This window comes from Strigops habroptila, chromosome 8 (assembly GCF_004027225.2).
Source record: "Strigops habroptila isolate Jane chromosome 8, bStrHab1.2.pri, whole genome shotgun sequence".
Taxonomy (NCBI): domain Eukaryota; kingdom Metazoa; phylum Chordata; class Aves; order Psittaciformes; family Psittacidae; genus Strigops; species Strigops habroptila.
In genome coordinates this window covers 51,900,730-51,921,847 of record NC_044284.2, presented here as the reverse complement: position 1 = coordinate 51,921,847, position 21,118 = coordinate 51,900,730, and the positions used below count along the sequence as shown (strand labels likewise).

Genomic DNA, 21,118 nt, shown 5'->3' with positions numbered 1-21,118 from the left:
GGAAAAGCAGTAAGTAGAACTGAGCCCCTTTAGGATAAAGATGATGTTGGGCTCTTCATTATGGTTTTGTATCTTGAGTTTTCAGTTTTCCAGGTACCTGCTGCCTGGCACACTGCTTTAATAAAACAAACACGCCCCAGAATGTGAAAACCACAAGGTGGGGATGCGTTTACGCATGGAATTGGCAGTGCAGGCACTGGCTCAGTCTGAAACATCTCAGCTCCTTTGATTTTTGCCTTTCACTCAAAACCTTGGAAAGGGAAGGTTACCAAACGCGTGTTTACTCGAGGCACACAGCGTGCTCAGCCGCAATTATCTCCTAATCTGGTCCTTCCGAGTTTCTCTGGTCTTGCAGGTAAATACAGATTTAGCCGTTATTCAAGGCATATTATTTACCTCATTAAGTGTGTGTTTTGGCACGTGCATTATTTACCTGACGGACTAACGGATGGGAGAGAGCAAACGCTGTCTTTTGTGCAAACAGCCACTTTGTTCACGGGCAATGATGAGTCCTCTGTTTTGCCTTGCCCGTTTCGGCTCCGTCTCTCGTAGCAGGCACTTCCAGCCCTTCGCAGTAGTGCCAAAAGCGAGTGCAGGCAGAGGGAGGGCTCAGAAACCATGCGGGTGGGTGGCACGTGGTGGGATGAAGGTGTTGCCCAGAGCCTTGAGCAGCAGGACCAACCATGAGGGTGGAGGGATGGATTTAAATCTCTGTGTAGCAAGGTGCGTGTATATATGTATACACACACACACACAGTTAGAGGGGGTGCTCCTATCCTTGTTCAAGAAGACTGGATTGTTGCAGTTTACCTGTTTTGCTGTCAGTCACTGTACCCAGCTATGTAACACCTCCATGAGTTGGGCTTGAACTCTCATCCCGATAAATCTATTAACAGCCCTGAGGCTGATCTGCCTTGGGCAGTGACAGTCCTCTTGAGTTTTTCCTGGAATGTTTTAAAAGAAAAAGCGAGGGGGAATCCAGGTAGGCTCACATGGATAACGTAATTTATTACATAGCAATTGTTAAGTAGAAGCATCAGAAGGTGATGGCCGGGTGAGGTGTTTCTTTGGGAGGGAGCTTGTAACCTATGGAGTCCTGCTTGTATGTTAGAGTTCCTGAAGACCCTGGGTGTGGGTTTGTTGAACCAGTATCCTCTGAGAGCTACCTGAAGTAAGAAATTGAGTGTAGCACTAGAGTCACATCTCTGAGAGACCTCATACACAGAGCAAATGAGAATTTCACCTGGGGAGGAGCCTTCCAGCCACCAGATGCATGGATTTGTAATGGAAGTGGGAGGCTTTGGTGCAACTAAACAGGTGTTTCAGGGCCAAGCTGTTTGGATGGATTGTAGCGTTGATATATGTATCGCTGTATTTAATTCCTACCACATATCAGAAGTATATGAAAAAATGAAAGGCCTCCTCAGAAATTTCACAGAATGGTTGGGGTTGGAAGGGACCTGTGGAGATCATCTGTTTCAGTGGGGTTTAGAACAGATTTTCTGTGGTTTATGTGGTTTGTGTTGTGTTCTGCTGTGATAAGGTTCAGCAAGGGGGTGCAATCTGGTGCCTGGAGCCATGACTGTTGTGTCTCTCATAGTTCTTAATTTAGAGCTGTTGCAGTGGTTAACTTCCAGTTGCCTGTAATTCTGAACACCTTGAGCTCAGTCCAAATGGCATCTGTTGTGCTTAGAGCAGGTTTCTGTGTTATTTCAGGTTTCCGTTGCTGGTACTTCCACCAGGAAGCACAGAGGAAATCCCTGTCAGAGGAGGACAGTGGAGGGATGCTAGCAGAGATGAGATGTATGTCCGCATGAGTAACATGAGTCTCTTTTCAGTTTCAGATGCCTCTGGATGTTCAATGATAGCACTCCTCCATACTGGAGCAGCAAAGTTTCCCCAAAACTTACTTCCAAGGGCAAGACAAGCTGTGTGCTCCCTCCTCCCAGCTGGTGTTCTCAAAGAGTACAGCTCCATCGTAAGCAGGAAACTGGCGTCCCACGGCTTTGGAGCTTCCATGGCAGCAATGTCATCCTTCCCTCCACAGAGATATCACTACTTCTTAGTGCTGGATTTTGAGGCTACATGTGATAAACCACAGATTCATCCTCAGGTAAATAGTCAATCCTGTTAATTATCCTCTTGCAAATTGCTGCTGCTGTTCCGAGAGGTGGAAGGAAAAAGCACAGGGCTGGATCACTCGTTTTCTCTGGTTTGTCCCACCTTTCTGTTGCTGGTCCTCCAGGGCTCTTGCCAATTACCTGCTCTCTCAGGTAACTAAGACCACTTAGTGGGAATGAAATGAAGGAGCCTGTTTCCCATTGAGGAAGTGACAACTCACATGTAACTGAAACCATCTCTTAAGTCATGTGTGCTTGTCATCTGCCTGAAAGAGGGGGAGAGTAAAAATTTTTTGGCTGGGAACCTGCGTTAGTAGTGTACTCATGGCAACCTTGTTTGATTCTGCAAGAAAAAAGGCTGTTGGTAGCCAAAAGCTTTAGGACAAGAATAGCTGGAATGGTATGAATATGTGCAACATAATGGTGTTTCTAAGTAGAGAAGAACAATATTTTGGAGCTGTCTGATTTTGCTTCGATTCTCTTGCCTGGGTGTTAACTCTGGATTGTAATGAGACAAGAGCTCAGCTTCAGAGAGATTTTGCAGTGACTTACCACTTGAGACATAGAAAGATCCAGATAAAGTACAGTACAGCATATTAGTAAATATAGTTTCAGTTGTCAGCAGGATGGGCCTAGGTTTTCCATTTAAATTAGAAAACTGCTAAAAAGGGGAAAAAAAAACCCCAAACCCTAAACAACTAATATTTGGTTGGTAACAAACAGAATTTATGAGTCTAAACTGAATTTGGATTTCGCATCCTCATCTGCCAAGCAGTTTGCCTTGTATACACTAAAATCTGAGTGGTTTTCAGTGTGGTATCTCATACTAAAGTGACTCAATAGAATGTGTTCATATCTCTGGTTTCCCTTGGGCTTGTCCAAGGGACGCTGCAAGTCAGGATCAGACTTGACTCCTCTCATCCCCAGTAGGGCCCTGGTGAGTGCCACCTGCCTCTTGTGTGTCTTGAAAAATGGGCAGCAAATTCCCTGCTCTTTTGCTGGGTCTTTGTGGGAGGCTGTTGTGGTTGTGCATCCAGTTCTGCTAGCAAGGTCTTAACTGCTCTCCAAGTGAGATGTCAGGCTATTTCCTGCATGCTCTGCCTCGGGTGCACGGACCTGTCAAAGCTGTAAATTGGATCTACCTTGTCCCTTTGGATATGGGCTTGGTCTGTGCACATTTTGATGCAAAACCATGATGCATGTGGAGGTAGTTTACAGCTAGCAGTAAAAAGGAGCATGAGTGGAATATGATTACTACTGTTTTAAGGAGCTTTGTCCCCAAGTCCTTGCCAGGGAAAGTAATGGTCTGGGCCAATGCAGATCTGCTATATATTTTGTTGGTGAGATAGCACCTTTAAGGTGGAGATGCTCTTCAGTGTTGTTTTTCTAGTCTGCTGTGTTTAGTGCCTGTCTGTATCACATCATGTGTGGAAAGGGTTGTCAGTCCTTCACATCCTCACCAGCAAATTAGTTTGACAAATAAAGAAATGGCTCTTGCTGCATGGGAATGTAGCTGCAAAGGCTGAAGATGCCTGCCAGAATTGGGCAACTTCACAAAATGAGGCTTTAGTTGATGCCCCTGACTACATCTTACCTTTTTGCTGACCACCATGGCTTTTGTTCTCTTCACTGCTGGGCGGTATGTCATCGTGAGCAAACTGTGCCATGTATTTCAGTGATATTTTGTGCAGGGTTTTAGTGGCAGGTTCTTTCACTGGGGCAGTGGCAGACAGGTTTTGGAGGTTTGGTCTGAGGACACACCTGGGACCTACCTAGGAATGATCAAGTGCTGATCTTCACCATGGTCCTGATCCTTTTTCTGCTTTTGTTTCAATACCTGCTAAATAGAAGTCTAGATCAATGAAATTCAAATGCATTGGGATTTGACAAGGAGGCTGCATATACAGAGCTAGGCTGTGATCCAGGTTACATTAAAGGGGTAGGCATAGCTAAACTTAGCCACTTCAGCCTAAAAGTCTTACAGAGTGCACTTGTCAACATGCAGCAAACTTCACATTTCTCACTAACTGCTTTTCAAAATATTCTGTCTTCTTACCAGAAACTACTGGAAGAGCTATCTTTTTATCTACACCAAGGTGTGCAACTGCCACATCTGCTTCCCCTTCCACTGTATTTACTTGTGCTTTTCTGCTCGCTGGCTTTATCCCTGGGGAGGTGCTCATTCGGGAGCCCCGATGACTCCTTTATTTCCATTCCCTTTCACACTGCCCAATCTCTACTGAAGGTCTCGTGGTGTGGTGCCTGTAATGGGGATCAAGGAGAGTCAAGGGCAGTGATGTTCCCCCGGGAAGCCATGATCACTGCCTCTCACTGCCCATACTGGTTTACCCATGGTCTTGTTCCCATGGCAGGGACAACTGAGTGATGTGTCTCTGCTCCTGAGATGCTGTGATTTATAGACTGACCTTGTAATGGGTGTGGATGTTGATTTCCACCAAATTTAGGCCATAGCAACAGATGTGCAGTCCCTGCTGAGCTCCCTGCTCAGGGCGAGTAGATGTGGGATAGGCAAACTGCCTTGGGAGCCGTAGCCTAGGCTCAAAGGACTTCCTAGGAGGAATATGTCCCTGAAATCACAAACCTGCTTTGAGAGAAGGTTATGGAGGGACTGCTGGGAAGCAGGCTGCAAGGTATCTTCTGCGTATTTCTCAAGCAGTGCTCTGTGGAGCCTGTATTACAGCAATCCTCTGCCAGGATGGGAATGCAGAAGGTGGCTCACAAGTAACACAAGTAACGGAGACTGTCAAAATCCTACCCAGAGGCGGATAATGGAGATGTGCCTGCCTGTTCTATCTAGACATCCCCCTGTAGCAGCTTTCTTCTTGCATGGTTTTCGTGTGGCTGTTAAGCTGAGTGCATTAGAAATCACCTGCCAAAACCTTTATTAAGGATGATTGTGAATTGCTGAAAAGTAGAAGAAATGCAGGCTTGTTTCCCATGGCAACTTTAACTCTGCACTCTTGTGCATAAGTATTACAGTGGAATATTAATCTGCAATTACCTGTCTTCATGCAGCTTAGGCTTGGGTGTAGTTCTAAATACCTAGTTCTCATTCAGCTTCTTACAATGTTGTTTCAAGAGGAATGCCGTTAAAACTGCACGTAACACAGTGACGTCAAGTCTTTCTTTTTACTAAAAGTGAGAAAATAATATATATATTTATCATCTCCTTACCAATTGTGGCTGTTGTTATGCCATTCTTCTTATGTTGGAATGCTTTAAGTTCTAGAGTGGGAGGAAACAGTTATTGTAAAAGCTGCTTCAGATGGGTTTTTCTGTTCATGTTAATTTTTTGAACAATCTTTCAAAAAAACTTTTTGAGGCCTTGTAGCTAATTCCTCTAAACAGTTAAAAATCTTGCTAAGAGCACATGAATATCCATAGCTCAACATCCTACAAGATGCATCTGAAATTAAAGAGATGCTGTTCTTTTTTAATCATATTTTGCGTGTGTCACGTGCTTCATTGCGATTCTGTTGGGCTGTTGTGAAATCTTGTTTTGATTAATATGGAGAATAATGTCTTTATTTTAAAAGATGTAGAGAGAAGACCAGTGTTTTGGAGAGGCTTCTGCAGAGTTTGAGGCACCAGGTGTGGTGTAACCCTCAAGCTGCATTCTCCGTGGCAGTCATTTTGCCTTGGAGATCTCCCTCTCTCTCCCAGTAAGTGGCGACAACCTTGCTGTGACCCATATGAATCTGACAGGGCGGGTTATGGCTTCAGGCACCAGAATTAGCTGTATTTATTTAAAACCCCATGAGCTAGAGAACATGAACTGAACCCAAGTTACTGAACCCAAGTCTCCTGGAGAGCCCAGCCAGGAGACCACCAGGCAAGACGTCTGATGTATGAAAAAAAAAAAGATTCAAAGCAATTTCTTATTTAAAGATGTAAACCCAGCATTATTATAGCAACAAGCCTAAAATACCAAGACACTCAGGTGGCCAATTGCTGCAGTCCTAACCTGACCCAACCTGCTTAGCTTTCAGCTGGTTATTGACAGGCCAATGAGATGACTACTTTAAAGCCATCAGTCATGTTGCCCTTTCCCTTGCAGCGTGCGGAGACCCCGCATCAGTTATGCATCCCGGCGTGCAATTCCCCACCTGTGCTGTTTGAACACTGTATCCTTAGCTGTGCAAACATTACGCATCGTTTAGGTGACAAGTTGCAAAGTTAAGTAGACTTGTTGTTACAGCAGAAAGTAGTTGAGCGGCAGTCACCCCGAAAAGAAAAGACCCAGGCTAGCTCAGGAACGTGCAAGTCCGCTGTGTCATGTTTAAAGGTTTGTTCGCCTCTCTGTAAAGCTGCTGCTAAAGGTAACGTGTGCTGCTGGAAATGTTCACGCCACGTGCGTTTCTGAAGGGAAGAGAACGGGTGCCACAGGTTTGTATGTTCGCTGTGCTTATCCTGCCCTGTGTGGTTGCTGATGATCAGTGTGTGCCTGCGGCTCTTTCCCAGCCTCTGCGGCAGGAGGGGTATTTTGCATCCTCCCCAGCATGATGCTTTAAAACCAGGCAGTATTATTCCATGGTGTGGCATGTATCTAGTGCTGCACAGGGACGCTGCTTTTCAGGCTGCTGTGGTTGCAGGGGAATGGTCTTTGCTGAGTTAAGGTGGTCTTTGCTTAGTTTTGAACAAAACCTTCCTGATAAAGTGCAGCTCAGCTCTTTTGGTGAGAAAGGCACGGAGCATGCCTAAGTCTTGTGCTTTTCTTCCCCTTTGTGCCAAGCTGGCGCTGCAACCATCCCCGTGTTGTCTTTGTTGGTCTGTGCACTTGTTAGCTGGCAAAATAGCTCTTGGTTATGTTATTTAGTTCCTGTCTGCCAGGCAGAAATGCGCTGTCACCAGCAGCTGTTTGTGATGTCTGTAAAACCCTGGGTGTTCATTTACATGCAGTAGCATGCCCTTTCTACCCATCCCAGATGTTTTAGTGTTGCTGGCAACATTGATCATTTGGTGCTGCTCGATATCAGGTGAAGAGGTTGGGTCTTGAAATGATTTGATAATTCTGCACAGGCTGGTTGCCTGCGGTAAAAAGGAGCGGACGTGAAAAAGGATATAGTGTAGTTGTCATCTTGCAGTGGAAAGGTAACATTTGGAAATGTGTGTGTGCTGTTTTTAACCTGATTTGAGTACTAAACTTCCCCCAAACTGTCAAGCTTAAATTTTTGTTGGCTGTGTCGTTGGAGATTTTCTGGGTGGTTAAGTATATGTCAGTAGTGCTTGAAGAAACAAGTTGAAGTGTTGATGGTTTAGTCTATATTTCTCATCCCAGGTGTGGAAAGAGGAGGGAGGTTCTGCCTTATTCTTGGTGTCTGGGTGCTGTTGGAAAAATCAAAATAGCTTTGTGGGTTTTGGCAAGGCGAGATGATGCTGATGGTGAGAGGCAGGAACCAGCCTGGGAGCATATGACTACCAAAGGTTTTATTCAGGATGGCAGGCCAAGGGTTGTGAGACATCTGTCAAGATTTCAGATACAATGGCAGGTATGAAAGGAGTTCCAAAGACCACAATGATAAGTTTAGGGATGAAATGTCATTTGTGAGACATACGGATCGTTCTTTTCTTGGCTCTGTAAGAAGGGACCTCGGTTGCGGAAGTGCTTCACTTTGGATTCCATACTTAAAAAAACCCTTCAGGCTATTTTAAAAGGATGCAAAAGAGAAACAGTGAGTGTAACCAGAGGTCTGCAAAATACAACTGTGAGTGCAGGCTGGATAGCATTGGGGTTGTGTTCTGCGCAGTGATGAGAGGGGTCTGTATTTTCCTGGGGTAATGGTTGGTCTTGATGATCTTAAAAGTCTTATCAAACCTAGCTGATTCTATGATTTTATGATGAGGTCTTGCATTGCAAAAATGCAAAAGGCAATGTTCTGGTCTGTATCTGCTGTGGGTAGAAGAGCAGTCTTGAATTTAAACAGCAGCAAGGGAAATTGTGATTAGACATTAGGAAAAACTTTCCAGTGGTAAGACTAATGAAACAAGAGGATAGAGTGCCTGAGGAGTGTGTGAGTCTCTCTTATTGGAGTCGGTAAAAACAGCCTAGACAAAGTCAGAAATTATTTAGGGGGAGGTGATGCTGCCCTCAGGCAGGTGCATGGACTCTCTTTTAAAGCTCAAGCTCCTGGAGGCATGTGATTAGATGTGAATTTCAGCTTCTATTAAAGAAAGAGAAATGTTCCCTCACCCTCGCAGTTGTAAGGATGCACCTGGAAATAAAAGCCAGGTTTGATGCCAGCACAGAAACCAAAATGCAACTCCAAATTTATCTTTCAGGAAATCCAGCCTTTGACATTGAGCTCCAGTGTGAGTGCTGGGGGTAAGCACTGAGGTTCACCTAAGAGCTGGGGGAGGAAGACACCTTGGATAGTCAATGACCGGGCAGCAGAATTTGTCTTCACATCATCTTATCCCAGTGTTTCATGATCTTCCTGTATTCCTGCTAGTTCTCATGTGTTTTGATTTTGATTTGTATTTCCCTTCATGCTTTTCTGGGATATAAGAGTTTTTTAAATGTTGGTTGCAAGCATATGTGTACTTTAAGCTAGGTAGTGATGGAAAATGAAATTTGGAGATCAGCTGCTTCCCCAGAGACCTTTTGACAAGGTTAATCAGTACACTGAGTAACTTACTCAGGACAGGAGCGCTGAGAGCCTTCACGCTGTGTGTGTAGATAGGCATCCTTTGGAAAGTCAGGATAGCCCTGATTCAGCAGAAGTCCTGCTGTCCCCCACTGCGGAGGTGTTGCCTTTATGTACTTGTTTTGGTTAGTTTAATAAAAATTTAGAGGTGGGGAAAAGACCTATGAGGTCATCTTGGTTACTGCCCTTGAGTGCCAGTGCAAGGCTGCTCACTTGGAAACAGCTTTAGTTAGAATAATAATTAAGGCAGAGGATGGAAACTGGGGAGGCAGATCTGTTAGGCCACTGCTGTCCTTACCATGTCCCTTTTCGATTTTAATTGCCATGGAAAAAAAGGAAAATCACAAGGCTTTAAAAGCTCTGATTCTTCCTGCTCTTCAACCCCCCGCCCCCTCCCCGATCTTGGAGGCATCAACTCTCATCTGTCAAAGTGTAAATCAGCAATTAAAACACAAACAGCGAAATGCCAAAGATGACCCGAAGCACAAAGCAACTGACAAACAAGTCCGGACAAATCGGCAGATAATTTATAAGCATTGCCCTAAAATCTAATTATTTGGCAATTCGAATTTGCAGCCGGCCAGGGCTGTGCAATAAATTTAACCCGCCATAAATTATTTAGGAGCAGCCCGTGGTGTAAATCAAAACCACGAGTGTTTGTTTAAGAAATAAGCTCCTTGTGCATAAAATGACTTTTTTTTTTGCTTTAAAGAGGACAGGGGAAAGAAGCATCCCTAAACAAAATGAGCTGGTGCTGAGGCTGTGTCCCTCCATGGAGACTCTTTTACCTCTTCCGCCCTTACCTTTTTCGAAGGTGTAAAGGGGTCCTTTGGTAGGATGTTTTATGCTTTTCACTATCAGAAAAAATCCCTTTCTCTCAACGGTCTCTGCTTGTTTTTATTACTTTTTGAACGGTCAGCTCTGATTTTTATGGGCATCTTTTATTCTTGTGTTTATTAAACTTCTGCACATGGGGGTGGGACTAAGGGGTAAATTATTCTCTGGTAGTTTTTGAACTGAATAGGCCACACGGTCTTCCTCAAATATATGTAACTGGATGTTCTGAAGTGGGCCCTGTCCACTTCATTTGTGGACTTCTGGATTAAAAGGTTTTGAAAGCCAAGAAGTTCTTGCTGGGCACTGTGTTCTTTTCATCTAATGATGTTGTGTGCTCTAGATCCAAAAGCATAAACAAAAAGATTCCTCTGTGGGAATTAGTGTAACTTCAGGTGCTTTCTTCACTGAACTCCAGAGATCTGTCTGTTACAGGAAATTATTTAGCGAGTATAGTTGTGTGCTTGTTCATTTCTTTTATTAGCAAGAAGATCAATACAGCTGAATGTGTGCATCCCTGCTCTGCTGTTAAAGGGAGGGGAGTTTCATTTAGGATGGTTGGATAAGGAAAGGGTGGGTTTATAGCACTGCTTTCACATGCCCTTACGAGTATTTCAAGTCCTTCTTAAAAGGAAGCGCCTTGCCATTCCACAGTGACCCTGCACCCTCCTGCTGCCACCCTGTCCACTGGCCTGCGACAGCCAGGTTTCATAGGAGGCTTCCACCTGGAACATCTTTTTTGGGAGGAACATTTATTTATTTTATTTTTTTAGAAAGGCAGAAATTCCGAGCAAGCTGTCACATAGATTTGCTTGAAGTACCATGAAATCATAAATGCAAGATTGTTGTAAAGAGAGTGGACCTGGTAATGGATATGTCTAAGCCTCCGGCTCTGTAGGATCCTATTGTTCCTGTGTTTGGGGGCGCAGCTGAGGGGAGGGACAGGGTGCCAATGTCTTTTTCTTTAAGCGTGTTAATATTGATTTTAGAAGCTCTGTGTTCCAACAATATAAATGCAAATGCCTGTAATTGGGAGCCGCGTGCAGAATTTCTCAACAGAAAACATGTTCAACTTTTCATGACAATGAAAGGAAAATAAAAAGCTGCTTATTTATTGCTGGTGGTTTGAATCCTGGATTTCCTTTCAAGTTACTTTGCAGGGCTAAATAAAATACCTAATTGCAGTGCTCGCAAAATTCAAATGGGTACATTTGTTCTTCTGGTAGCTTGTGGCTATTTGCATCCTCTGGACACTCTCAGCATTATTTCAGCACATCCATAACTTCTGGTTGTGCTAGAAGGAAAATCTGTGGGGGATTTAAAAAAAATAAACCCTTAGAAGCCCCAAATGCTGCTGGCACAAATCAGTGCTGAAGTTGGAACGTGTACTCAAGTGTTGGAAGTGGAAATGGGTGAGGATCTCAAGATAGCGCTTATGGATGATGAGACTAATACAAAGGAAGGAAGTGTCAGTGAGCATCTCTTTTTAATTCCCTGGTGCCTCTCTCTTCCACCTTTCCCACTCGGGAAGAAGCAGTGAAGGTTCTTGATGGAGCTGAGTGTGGTGGTCCTTGATGGAGCTGAGCATGTTTAGCTCGCAGGGCTGCTGTGAAACGTGAGAGAGTGCCCGGCTGCCTTCCTGCATCCCGGTCTGCTGGGGGGTTGTGTGTGTGTGTGTCTAAGTGCTCACTGTTTCATAATAATTACTAATGAAATTCTAGATCTGTAATAACATTTTGGATATCTAAAACAAACCATATGCTTGTAAAAGAAAAAAAACACGAGAGAGAAAAAAAGTGGAAACAGATCAACTTGAAGCCATAAATTCTTGGTAATAGAGGACTCTTTCACCCCCCCCCTTCTGTTTATGTTTGATAGATATTTTTGTTTCTGCAGGAATGTCAACTCTTAATTTCATGATGTATCATGGGCTTAAGAAAATTGAATTTAATAAAAGCAAAAGATGAATGGCACCTTTAAAGGTCCCAACACTTGTCTTTATTAGCAGGACAAACTGCAGGGTCTCCAAACACTGCTTCTCTCCAAATGAAAGTTTAAATGAAAAGTACAGCAGTGTCACAGGTTAAATTTCATTGCAGGACTGGCTAATGTCGTTAGAGAGGAGTGGGGCTGATTTCATGGGGCTGGTATCTGTTGCCTTAGATACCAGTGGAGCAAACACTGCCAGAGACTGGAAAAATCTCCGCTATAGGAAGTGTGCAGATAAACAGCCTGTTGGGAAACGTCCTTTACCACTTGCTTCAAAAACTGACCAAATAAGCCCAAAAGAGTGGCTACGCTTTCTCCCAAGGCACTCAAGTTGCTCCTGGGGTTCCACCCCTGCTCCTGGCCGTGTGCTTCCCACAGACCTTGCAGTAATTCTGGATATTGTTAAATTTTCCACATTTTTTTAGTATGGCTCTTTTTTTTCCTCAGTTTGTCTTAATACAACCCTCCTGGAAGTGCTTTTTGCCTTTGGTTCTGGAAGGCAAGCGACGCCTTTGTGTATCAGATCAGCAGCAGAGCTGTCTTTCAGTCTCACTTTGCATCCAGCCACTTGATGGCCCCTGAGGATATTTCTGGTCCCTTAGGACTGATCTTGGCATTGCAACGCAGTCCTGCTGTGAAATCCAGCCAGTGCGTGTCCCTCTCTGGGAGTGGGGATGCTCTTCTTTCCCTGCTGTGGGCTTACCCGCTTCCATGGTCACCCCCTGGGTGGGATGCAGACCTCAGGGGCAATGAGCTGCCCCAGCCTGGTTTGAAGGATAGGGTGGTGTTATCCTGGGGTAAAGCCTGGCTCTGTTGTGACATCCTGTCCATTGGCTTCAAACTTTGCAGTCTGTTTTCTTCTGAACAGAAATTTGCTGCTTTCAGAGCCTATTTGTGGTAGCTCTTTTGAAGGGAGGAGCAGCTGTGTCCAACATTTCTTGCTCAGATTGAGTTTCTTATGTTTCCACGGGTCCTCCTGGGGGGCTGAAGCCGGTGAGTTTGGCTGCACCACAACAGGCAACCTGAGTGATGCTCAGATATTTTGCCTCTGTGTCCTCCTCTTCCAGCCCGCAGGTTGGATTTCATGTCTTTCCTGGGGAAACTTGGTTGCTCCTTGTGGGGTGGTATGGCTGTAGGGAAGGATGCATCTAACCCTCTGCATGCATAGCAGAGCTGACTGTGGGGAAATGGTTAAGCCTGTGTCCTCTGCAGCTTGACTGCTCCATGTCTACACCTGGGCACTTCAGCACTGTCAATGCTTCGTTTTATTTTCACTTTTTCCCCCTAACTTTCCATCCCAGCAGCACGTGCTCCCCACGTGCCCTGATGTGGGCTATGTGCCTGCTCCTCCAAGGGGGAAGAGCGGCTCTGCTGTGGCCATGGGCTGTGTCCACCGTGGAAATTGGGTGTTTCTCCTAGCTATCGAAATTATTTGTTGTTTCCATTTACCCACCCAGCTTCTTGCCCTCCCTCTGCCTGCCAGCGAGGTGATGTCACCAGCTCATATGGACGACCTCAGGATAATTTCCGCCTGTGGGTCATGAAGGTTGCAGCCAGGGTCCAAAAACTGTGTTAGTTCCTCCGCAGCGGCTGCATTTTCCACATGCTAATTTTACTCACAGGAGTTGAATTTTTTTTTTCTTTTTTTTTTTTTATTATTTCTTATTTGTCTCTTCCAGATGTTTTCAGGCAGTTGTGGTTTTTTTTTTTGTTGTTGTTAAACTAATTCCATTCATGTTTTAAAAATTTATGAAAGCGCTAATAAAAATGTCAAAGTGGTAAAAATGTTAGCTTTTGCTCTGCTTTGATTAAATTTTGCAAACTGTTTTTGAATATTAAAAAGCAATATTTTTTTTATTCTCTCTCCCTCTCTCTGTTTCTCTCCAGAAGTGATTTGAGAGGCTTGTTGCATGGATATCACTCAGCAGGCTCATTTGCACTCCAGAACCTTGGTGCCATGGATCTCTATTAAATAACATAGACAAATTATTCTTTAAAGACACCAAACAAATTGTCACTTCTGCTCTTACATTAGACTGGAAGGAGGAAAGGGAGTGGAGAAGGAGGGGGGTGAACACAAAGGATTTTATCGCTTTTATTCAGTGGTCGGCTTTTTTAATTTCATGTATATTTTTTAATAATTGAGAAATCCATCGCAACTGGATTTGTTTAAACTTTTTATTAACAGGTCCATGTAAATTTTTGATTGCTGATTATTCAAATAATTGAACATTCTTCTGATGAAGGAACGTTTTTATTTCCCTATCAGCATAAATTGGCTACAAAGAAGATGAAGCAGGGCTTGCTACTGTGCTGTATCCCATAGGGATGGATTGGGGAGTGCTTCCAGCTCCTCTCCTCACTCCGCTGAAGGAGAACAGTGCTCCTCAGCCTCTTCTGGGAAGGAGGTGCTTCGTGCAGTAGCTCCTGTTGTCTATCTGGTGGTGTCCTCTAAAGGGATGGCAAGGTGGAGAGGCTGGGGCTGGTCTTGGGGAATGTACAGCCCCTGTTGCTAAATAGACATGAGCCCATTGCAAATACATCTCCGTGTTCCCTGGGTAGTGTGTGTGAGTGGTGCAAGACTATGTTCCTTAGGTTGGGCTTAGGCAGTGATGTGTGCAGTTGCAGCACTGAGCACAGAGACCTCCTTGCTGCACCATCCTCTGTGCTCTTGGCATTGGATGTGTTCAGTGCTCTGGCACCACTTTCCCGCTTGTATTGCAGAGCTCTGTGTTGGGCTTGGTTTTGTTTGGGACTGTCAGGCCCCTCCTTTTACAGCCAGCTTGCCAGACAGGATCATTTCCAGCTTCATTTTTTGTTTGTTTTAAATGAACAGCTGCTTTTCTTTTTGCCCTATTCAGGAAATCATCGAATTCCCTATCCTGAAGCTGAATGGCAGGACGATGGAGATCGAATCCACCTTTCACATGTATGTTCAGCCTGTGGTGCATCCCCAGCTTACGCCCTTCTGTACAGAGGTAAAGTGCAAAGGTTCCCTGGTGCTCCAAGAGTCTCCCTGGGAAGCAGGTTTCCATTGCACCAGGGGTTGGGGTTGCCCCTTCATGGTGTGGCTGCAAGGCAGCGTGTCATGCCAGCCTTGAGTTAAGGACAAAGGAAATGATCTTTTGTCATTGCAGTAGCTTGTAAAGACCTCAGTTTGGATTCATAAATAACTCTAGCTATGATCTGCTAACTAAGATAGTTTTATTTACAACTAATGAACATGTAACTGAGTGACCACAAAATAAAAGCACTCATGTTAGCTGATGCTCAAAATCCTGTCACCTTTCTGTGAGGTCTTTATGACTTTTGCCATGCTGCTCTTTGGTGGAGAAGGTCAAAGAGAGCATGGTTAAAGGGAAGAAAACGTCGTACAGTTCAGAGGCTCTAAATGACTCTCCTGTGGGCCTGCCTGTTGGGATTTGGTGAGTCCTTCAGATCATTAGGATAACCCATGCCTGTATTTTTAAGATTTTCTTTTTGATGTCATGCTTGTGGGGCACTTGAAATGATTGCTGGGGAAGTGGCCTCTTGTTACTTGGTTGCTCTCATTGCTGAGGACAGCTGCTCTCGAGCTGCAGCCACCTTTCCCCAGATACAGGTGAGAGGATGAAGGTGGTGAGTGCAATCTCTGAGGGTTCAAAGGAATAGGGGAATAGGGGTTGGGTTTTGTGGGCTTGTGTTTGGTTGGTCAGTTGTTTTTTTCATTCAGCACAAAAAGTTGACCGTTTCTGCAAGTGCATTCTTCCTTTGCTGTAACCATCAAAACAAAGTTTAAGTTCCTTTTCCTTTGGGCTATTTTTCCTGTCATTCCACTGGTTTAATGTTGGCCAGTTCAGTGACTAAAGTACTGACTGTGGGAATTGGGGTACCCAAATTCTTCATTCTGTCCCAGTCTTGTCAACACTGTGGTGTGTTTTTGCCCTACCTCCGTGGCTGCAAGTTTAAGCCCTTGAAGTGCTTGTCCCATGTGTATTAACTTGATGAAAAATGACTCCTCTGTATTAGGTGGAGTCCCCTTCAGGACCAGCCAGCCCCTTCCATATTTCCACATTGTAAAAACAAATACTCTTTTTTATTCTCTTGTAACTAAGAACCATCTGAAGGTATTTTATTTAAACTTAAAAAAAAAAAGACTAAGCACAGAAAACATTATTCCCCAGAGAGAGGCTTTCAGAAAGCTATAAATGTGTGAAAACAGTTATAATGGAAAGGGGTTTGCAGCCTTAATGATAGGAGGCTGGACAACTACTTTGGCTGTTTTTATCCCCATGAGACTTGCTGGACATATGCTTGTACAAATGTGATAAATCTCACAGCTTGCACCTGATCTTGGCTAAAAGCAACATCATCTTTTAGAACAGAGCTTAAAACATCCATTTTGCATGTCATCTAAATTCTAGAGCAACGTCATCTCGCTCATTAACTCCCACCAAAATTCTGTTTTTCTGGAAATTCCTCTGTTGCATCTTTCCCCCCCACTGCTATAAGTTGCAGCTCTGTTCTTGCACAAGAGTCTGCATGACTTGCTTGGTGTGGCTGGCTGAGCTGAATGGGGCCTCCAGCCTGCTGTAGCCTGAGGGCATTAAGAGTGGCTGAATTAACAGGCTTCCCAGGGAAGTGGTGGAATTGCCGTCCCTGGAAGTTCAGAAACCCGTGTAGATGAGGCCCTTGGTGACATGGTTTAGTGGTGGGCTTGGAAGTGCTGGGGTAAAGGTTGGACTTCATGATCTTGAAGGTCTTTTCCAACCTAGTTGATTCTATGGTTCTATAATGCTCTCATATTGCAGTGCTGGTTTTTCTGTCCTCTCTTGCTCACAGGAGCCCGGAGCAGATGTTTGTGTCTTCACAGGTTTGTGTCTCTTGTGTGGAGCCCTTAAGCAAGTGAAGCCAAGTGTGTGTGCTGGCCCTGCATTTGCAGGAGTCCCCAGGATGGACATGGGTGTCTTACCTGCAGTGCTATATTGCAGATGCTGCTGCTGACCTTGGTCTGGTGTCTTGTGTCCAGAGTTGGATAGAATGGGTAGTGCTGAGGCCAGCAGGCAGAATGATCACAGAACCCCCACCTGTTTGTATTGGTGGCACAAAATGGTCCAACTTGCCAGGTTTGGCAAGTTTTGTGGTGTTATTAACAGCGTGGGCTAGGGAGTTGGTTTTAATCCTAGCCTGGAAGCCACCAGCCTGTGCTCCTTAGTGCCCAGCGTGGCCCCTGTCCCTGCTGGCTTGGTGGTTCCCCTGCCTGTTGCCATGAGGTCCAGGGAGTGGGATTGTGCTAGAGGAGTAACTGGGCTTGTCCTGAGCCCCCTTATCTAGCGCTGACTTTGAAACCCTGCCCCGAGAGCCACAGGTGAGCTGGTTGTATCAAGGACCTTACTAAGCATTTGCAAAAATATCCTTTTGTATTTGCATCTGCTTTTTCCTGGAATCTAGTGGCTATGTAGAGACCTGTGGGGTTGGTGGCTCCTGCTGGGCAGGCACAAGGATCAGTCCTGTGCCACCAGTGTATGTTCCACTGAGACTCTGGGGACACAGCCAGGATGTGCTGTGTGTCCAGCTCCTGCAGAGCTGATGCCCACACAGCTCCAGCAGCTGCCATTGACTTTCAGCTAGTTTCTGTTTTCCGAAAAATACCCATTTTGCTAAATGCCAGTAAAGGGCTTTGTCTAGGCACCTCCACTTACAAAGGGTGAGATTTACTGGCCTCTTTGTCTACAAAGAAAGACCAGGCCTGATTATCAGATTGTACACCAGAGACAAGTGCTTAGGTAATCAGCAAACTGTCTTGGAGTAGAAATACGATGGTTTCCCAGATAAACTCTGCAGGAAAAGCAGAGGTGTTGACATTACACGGGGGCCTGTCTGTGTGCTGCTGCTTTCCCCTCTCCCCTCCGCCTGCTGCCTTTGCTGTGAAGCAACAGGACTGCTTGGTATAGACTGGGGGGGAGGATTATGGATTTGTTTGATGTTACTGCTTGGGAGTACTTCTCACATCCCTCTTTCTCCTTGAAGACAGCTCAGCACAGGAAGGGTGTCTGCAAGGATGGAGAGCTCATAGTCACCCTCAAGGTATCCTTTTGCTTAGCTTTTAGTGTGTCTGTGCTCTCCCCAGGCTACAGGATGTTCCTCTGACTCCCCACACCAATGGCCAGGAGCACATCTTCTAGTGCTGTCTCACCCTGTAGCCCTAACCTGGTCCCCTTTCTCTTGACCTGTTTTTGTAAAACAACAGGTCATGAGGCTTGGTTTTCGTGAGGGGTGTGCTGAACGTTTAGACAGAGAAGGTTGAAAGTGCTTCCAAGTGGTTAAAAGCTGTTGTTAGGTATATAAAGCTCATCATGCCCTTTTGGAAGATGCAAGTGGTTTGGCTGATGCCCAGAAAGTTCATGCCAGGAGCTTAAGTGAAAGGTTCCCTCTACACAGAAGGTGCTTGTACAGGCTTTTTCATGGTACTTTGCTCTCTTTTTATGGTTAATTTTTATTGATTTTTTCTTTTTTCCTGAAGGAGCAGACAATAAAAGTACAAAAAGATAAATGCCTTATAGCTTATGTTCCCAAGTACTGTGTGCTTCTTGGGATTGCCAGGGAAACTTTACAATTGTGCAGTTTTATGCTTTTATACTTTATCAAAGCTGCAAGACCAGATAATACTGCAGAAACCCAGTGCACTAGGTTGGGTGTTACAGATGGGCATAACTGATAATGGAAAGGATCAGAAATGGTGAGAGAGTAGAAATCTGGTCCCTTTTGAGCACTCAGACCCATACTGAAATGTACCCATGGAGCAGGTATATCCCTTTGTATTCATGTGCAGCATGAATCTTGTGTGCAAGTGTGCTTAGTAATGTGTTCTTGTGCAGATAAGCTAGTGCTTCACTTGGCCTGGTGGAGAAGGTGTCTTGGTCAAGATCATGCAGTGACTGTTTGGTAGGACCTCTCCGTCCATCTTCCCATTCCTCCCTTCTCCTGATGGGAAATGTCTGGATGAGGCCATTTCATCCTGTCCTCCCGTGGCCATCAGGAATGCACGACTGAGCAGATGCAGTCTTGAAGGTGCCAGAGTGGTAGAAGCCATTTACATTGGTGCTTGCCATGATACCGAAAGGTTGCCTGTCATCTTTAGTACAGAAAAGACATGGACCTATTAGACCAGGTCCAGAGGAGGCCACAAAAATGATCAGAGGGCTGGAGACACGTTGAGAGAGTTGGGGTTGTTCAGCCTGGAGAAGAGAAGGCTCTGGAGAGACCTGATAGCAGCCTTTCTGTACCTAAAGGGGTCCTATAAGAAAGACGGGGACAGACTTTTTAGTTGGGCCTGTTGTGACAGGACAAAGGGTAATGGTTTTAAACTAAAAGATGGTAGAGTCAGACTAAATATAAGGGAGACATTTTTTATGATGAGGGTGGTGAAACACTGGACCAGGTTGCCCAGAGAGGTGGCAGGTTCCCCATCCCGGGAAACATTCAAGGTCAGGTTTGGATAGGGCTCTGAGCAACCTGATCTAGTTGAAGATGTCCCTGCTTATTGCAGGGGGGGTTGGACTGGATAACCTTGGGTTCCTCCATTGTTAACCTTTAAAGATCGCTTCCAACCCAAACTATCTATGATCCTTTCCCAAAAGCTCATCTTTCAGCTATTTCGAGGTTTCCTTTGAGCTGCCCTCTGAGAGGCAGAACCAGCACCTTGCAGTAGGCGAGCTGTCCACCTCTGCCAGGCGATGGAGAGAAAAGCAAAACCAAGCCAGTGAGCTTTAAAAACTGCTCTAAACAGGCATGTGTTGATCACTTAAATCTCTTTGCCTCTCAGAGACCTACAGCAAGTCTGTAGGTAGCAGCTGTTACCCAATTAAAATACAGATTAATATAAAAACAGTTTCTGGAATATAAAAGAGTGTCTGTGTCCCTCCACTTCCTTAAAATTCCACCTCATAATGGCTTGATGAACTTGAGAAACCCACCTAGAGGATCTCTGCATTCTTAAAATTAAAATACTTTCCCTAAAAGGTATATATTACCATTCCGTGGAAGTCACTATGAGAAAATAATCTTTCCACTTACAGCTTATTCAGTGAGTCAGGTATTTGGTATTCATTAAATGTAATTACAGTTTAATTGGAGTTTAATCTCTTTTTTTTTTTTTCCTTCCTTCCTCCGAGTTCAGTGCTGTAAGCCAAGAAGCCAAAGAAACACAGAGGTAGAAACCATTGAGCTTCTTTCAGGTGCCACGCATTTAATAATGCAGAGCCCTGTGGTTTGTGAGAGGGCTTATGTTTTATGAGTAGGTTGAACTGGTCTACATAGAAGAGTTACTCCTGGGTCGTGGTGGTGGGGCTGTCAGCACCTTTCAGCTGGATGCTATGGCTTCTGGAGGCTGGGATGCACATGCAGGCAGCAGGGCATGCTCCTGGGCTGTGTCTGACCTTTATTTTATGAAAACGTGTGAGATGTGTAGCTTCAGGAAAGTGCCATATGAAGTGAAACCCTGTAGTGTGCACTTGTTTTAATAATGATTTTTTTAATTACTTGGGTGCATTGATGGCAAGCTACTGACCTCCGATATTCAATATGTTAAAAGACAGTTTTGTCAGTTGGAAGGCAGGCAGAAAAATTATCTATTTTCCATGTGCCTCAAGCTGTCCTGGGCAGATGCAGGCAGAGGCCCATGAGACTGCATCTTTTTATGCTTGGGTCTAGCTTTAAGCAGCCAAGCAGCCTGGGTGCAGTCAATAGGACTTTCTGTTGCCAGGACCTATTCCTAAAAAATCAGAGTAGACCAGCGTTCTGGAAGAAAGCAGTTTTCTTCAGATTTCATTCAGTTTTAAATACAGCTTTGAAATGCAGAGGGATGCTGCAATGGACTGTGGGAAACTGTGTGCGCTGCCTGCCCAGCACAGGGAATCATGGCTGGGTCTCACCAATACTGGTCTGTTCTGTTCATCTAACACTGCAATTTTGGTGTCACTGCAAGAGCAGGGAAATGACCAGAGACCCTGGTAGTTACCACCACCTGTGTAAGTCAAGGCAACATCAGAACTAGTGAAATGCCTGTTGAACAAGGGCAGCATTTAGGGCATCATGCCAGTACATGAAGCAGAGGGCACCACTGCTCCCCAAGTGGACCCTGCCCTGCTGAGAGCTTGCTGGTTTATGTAGTCCCCCTACATCTCTGTGTTTGGGACACATCTATGCCCTTGCCTGTGGCTGGGGAGCTGCCAGGGTCACTCTCCTGTGGCTGGCTCCACAGCAATGACCATGTGGGTCACAGGAACATGTTTTGGTTGCAGTGAGATGGACAGGAGAGGAGACCTCCCTAATGATCTTTTGAGTGCTTCTCTGATGCCTGCTTTCTATTTGTCTCTCATTTCAGCTGACTGGGATTATTCAAGGCATGGTGGATGGGCAGCCAAGCCTCCAGCAAGTGCTTGAGGTAAGCAGAGTAACCTTTAGTTCCCGAACTCTGACCTCTGGTCCTGTCGTCCCCTCTTCATTTCTTCCCCTGCACCCTCCCCTTGC

The 21,118-nt window shown here is 45.0% G+C and overlaps 1 protein-coding gene across 6 annotated transcripts in view; it reads left to right on the top strand.

The window, feature by feature from the left end:
- The window catches only part of ERI3 (ERI1 exoribonuclease family member 3), a 131,748-nt gene that overhangs the window by 8,037 nt on the left and 102,593 nt on the right, over positions 1-21,118 (top strand). For all 6 annotated transcript variants that reach the window (XR_003992513.1, XR_003992512.1, XM_030493874.1 and 3 more), the window contains exons 2-4: positions 1,839-2,113; positions 14,470-14,586; positions 20,973-21,032. Coding sequence is in view for 4 of the 6 variants with exons in the window: in XM_030493874.1 (XP_030349734.1) it covers positions 1,862-2,113; positions 14,470-14,586; positions 20,973-21,032 (429 nt within the window). In the remaining 2 variants the exon portion in view is untranslated. The remainder of the gene's footprint in view (positions 1-1,838; positions 2,114-14,469; positions 14,587-20,972; positions 21,033-21,118) is intronic.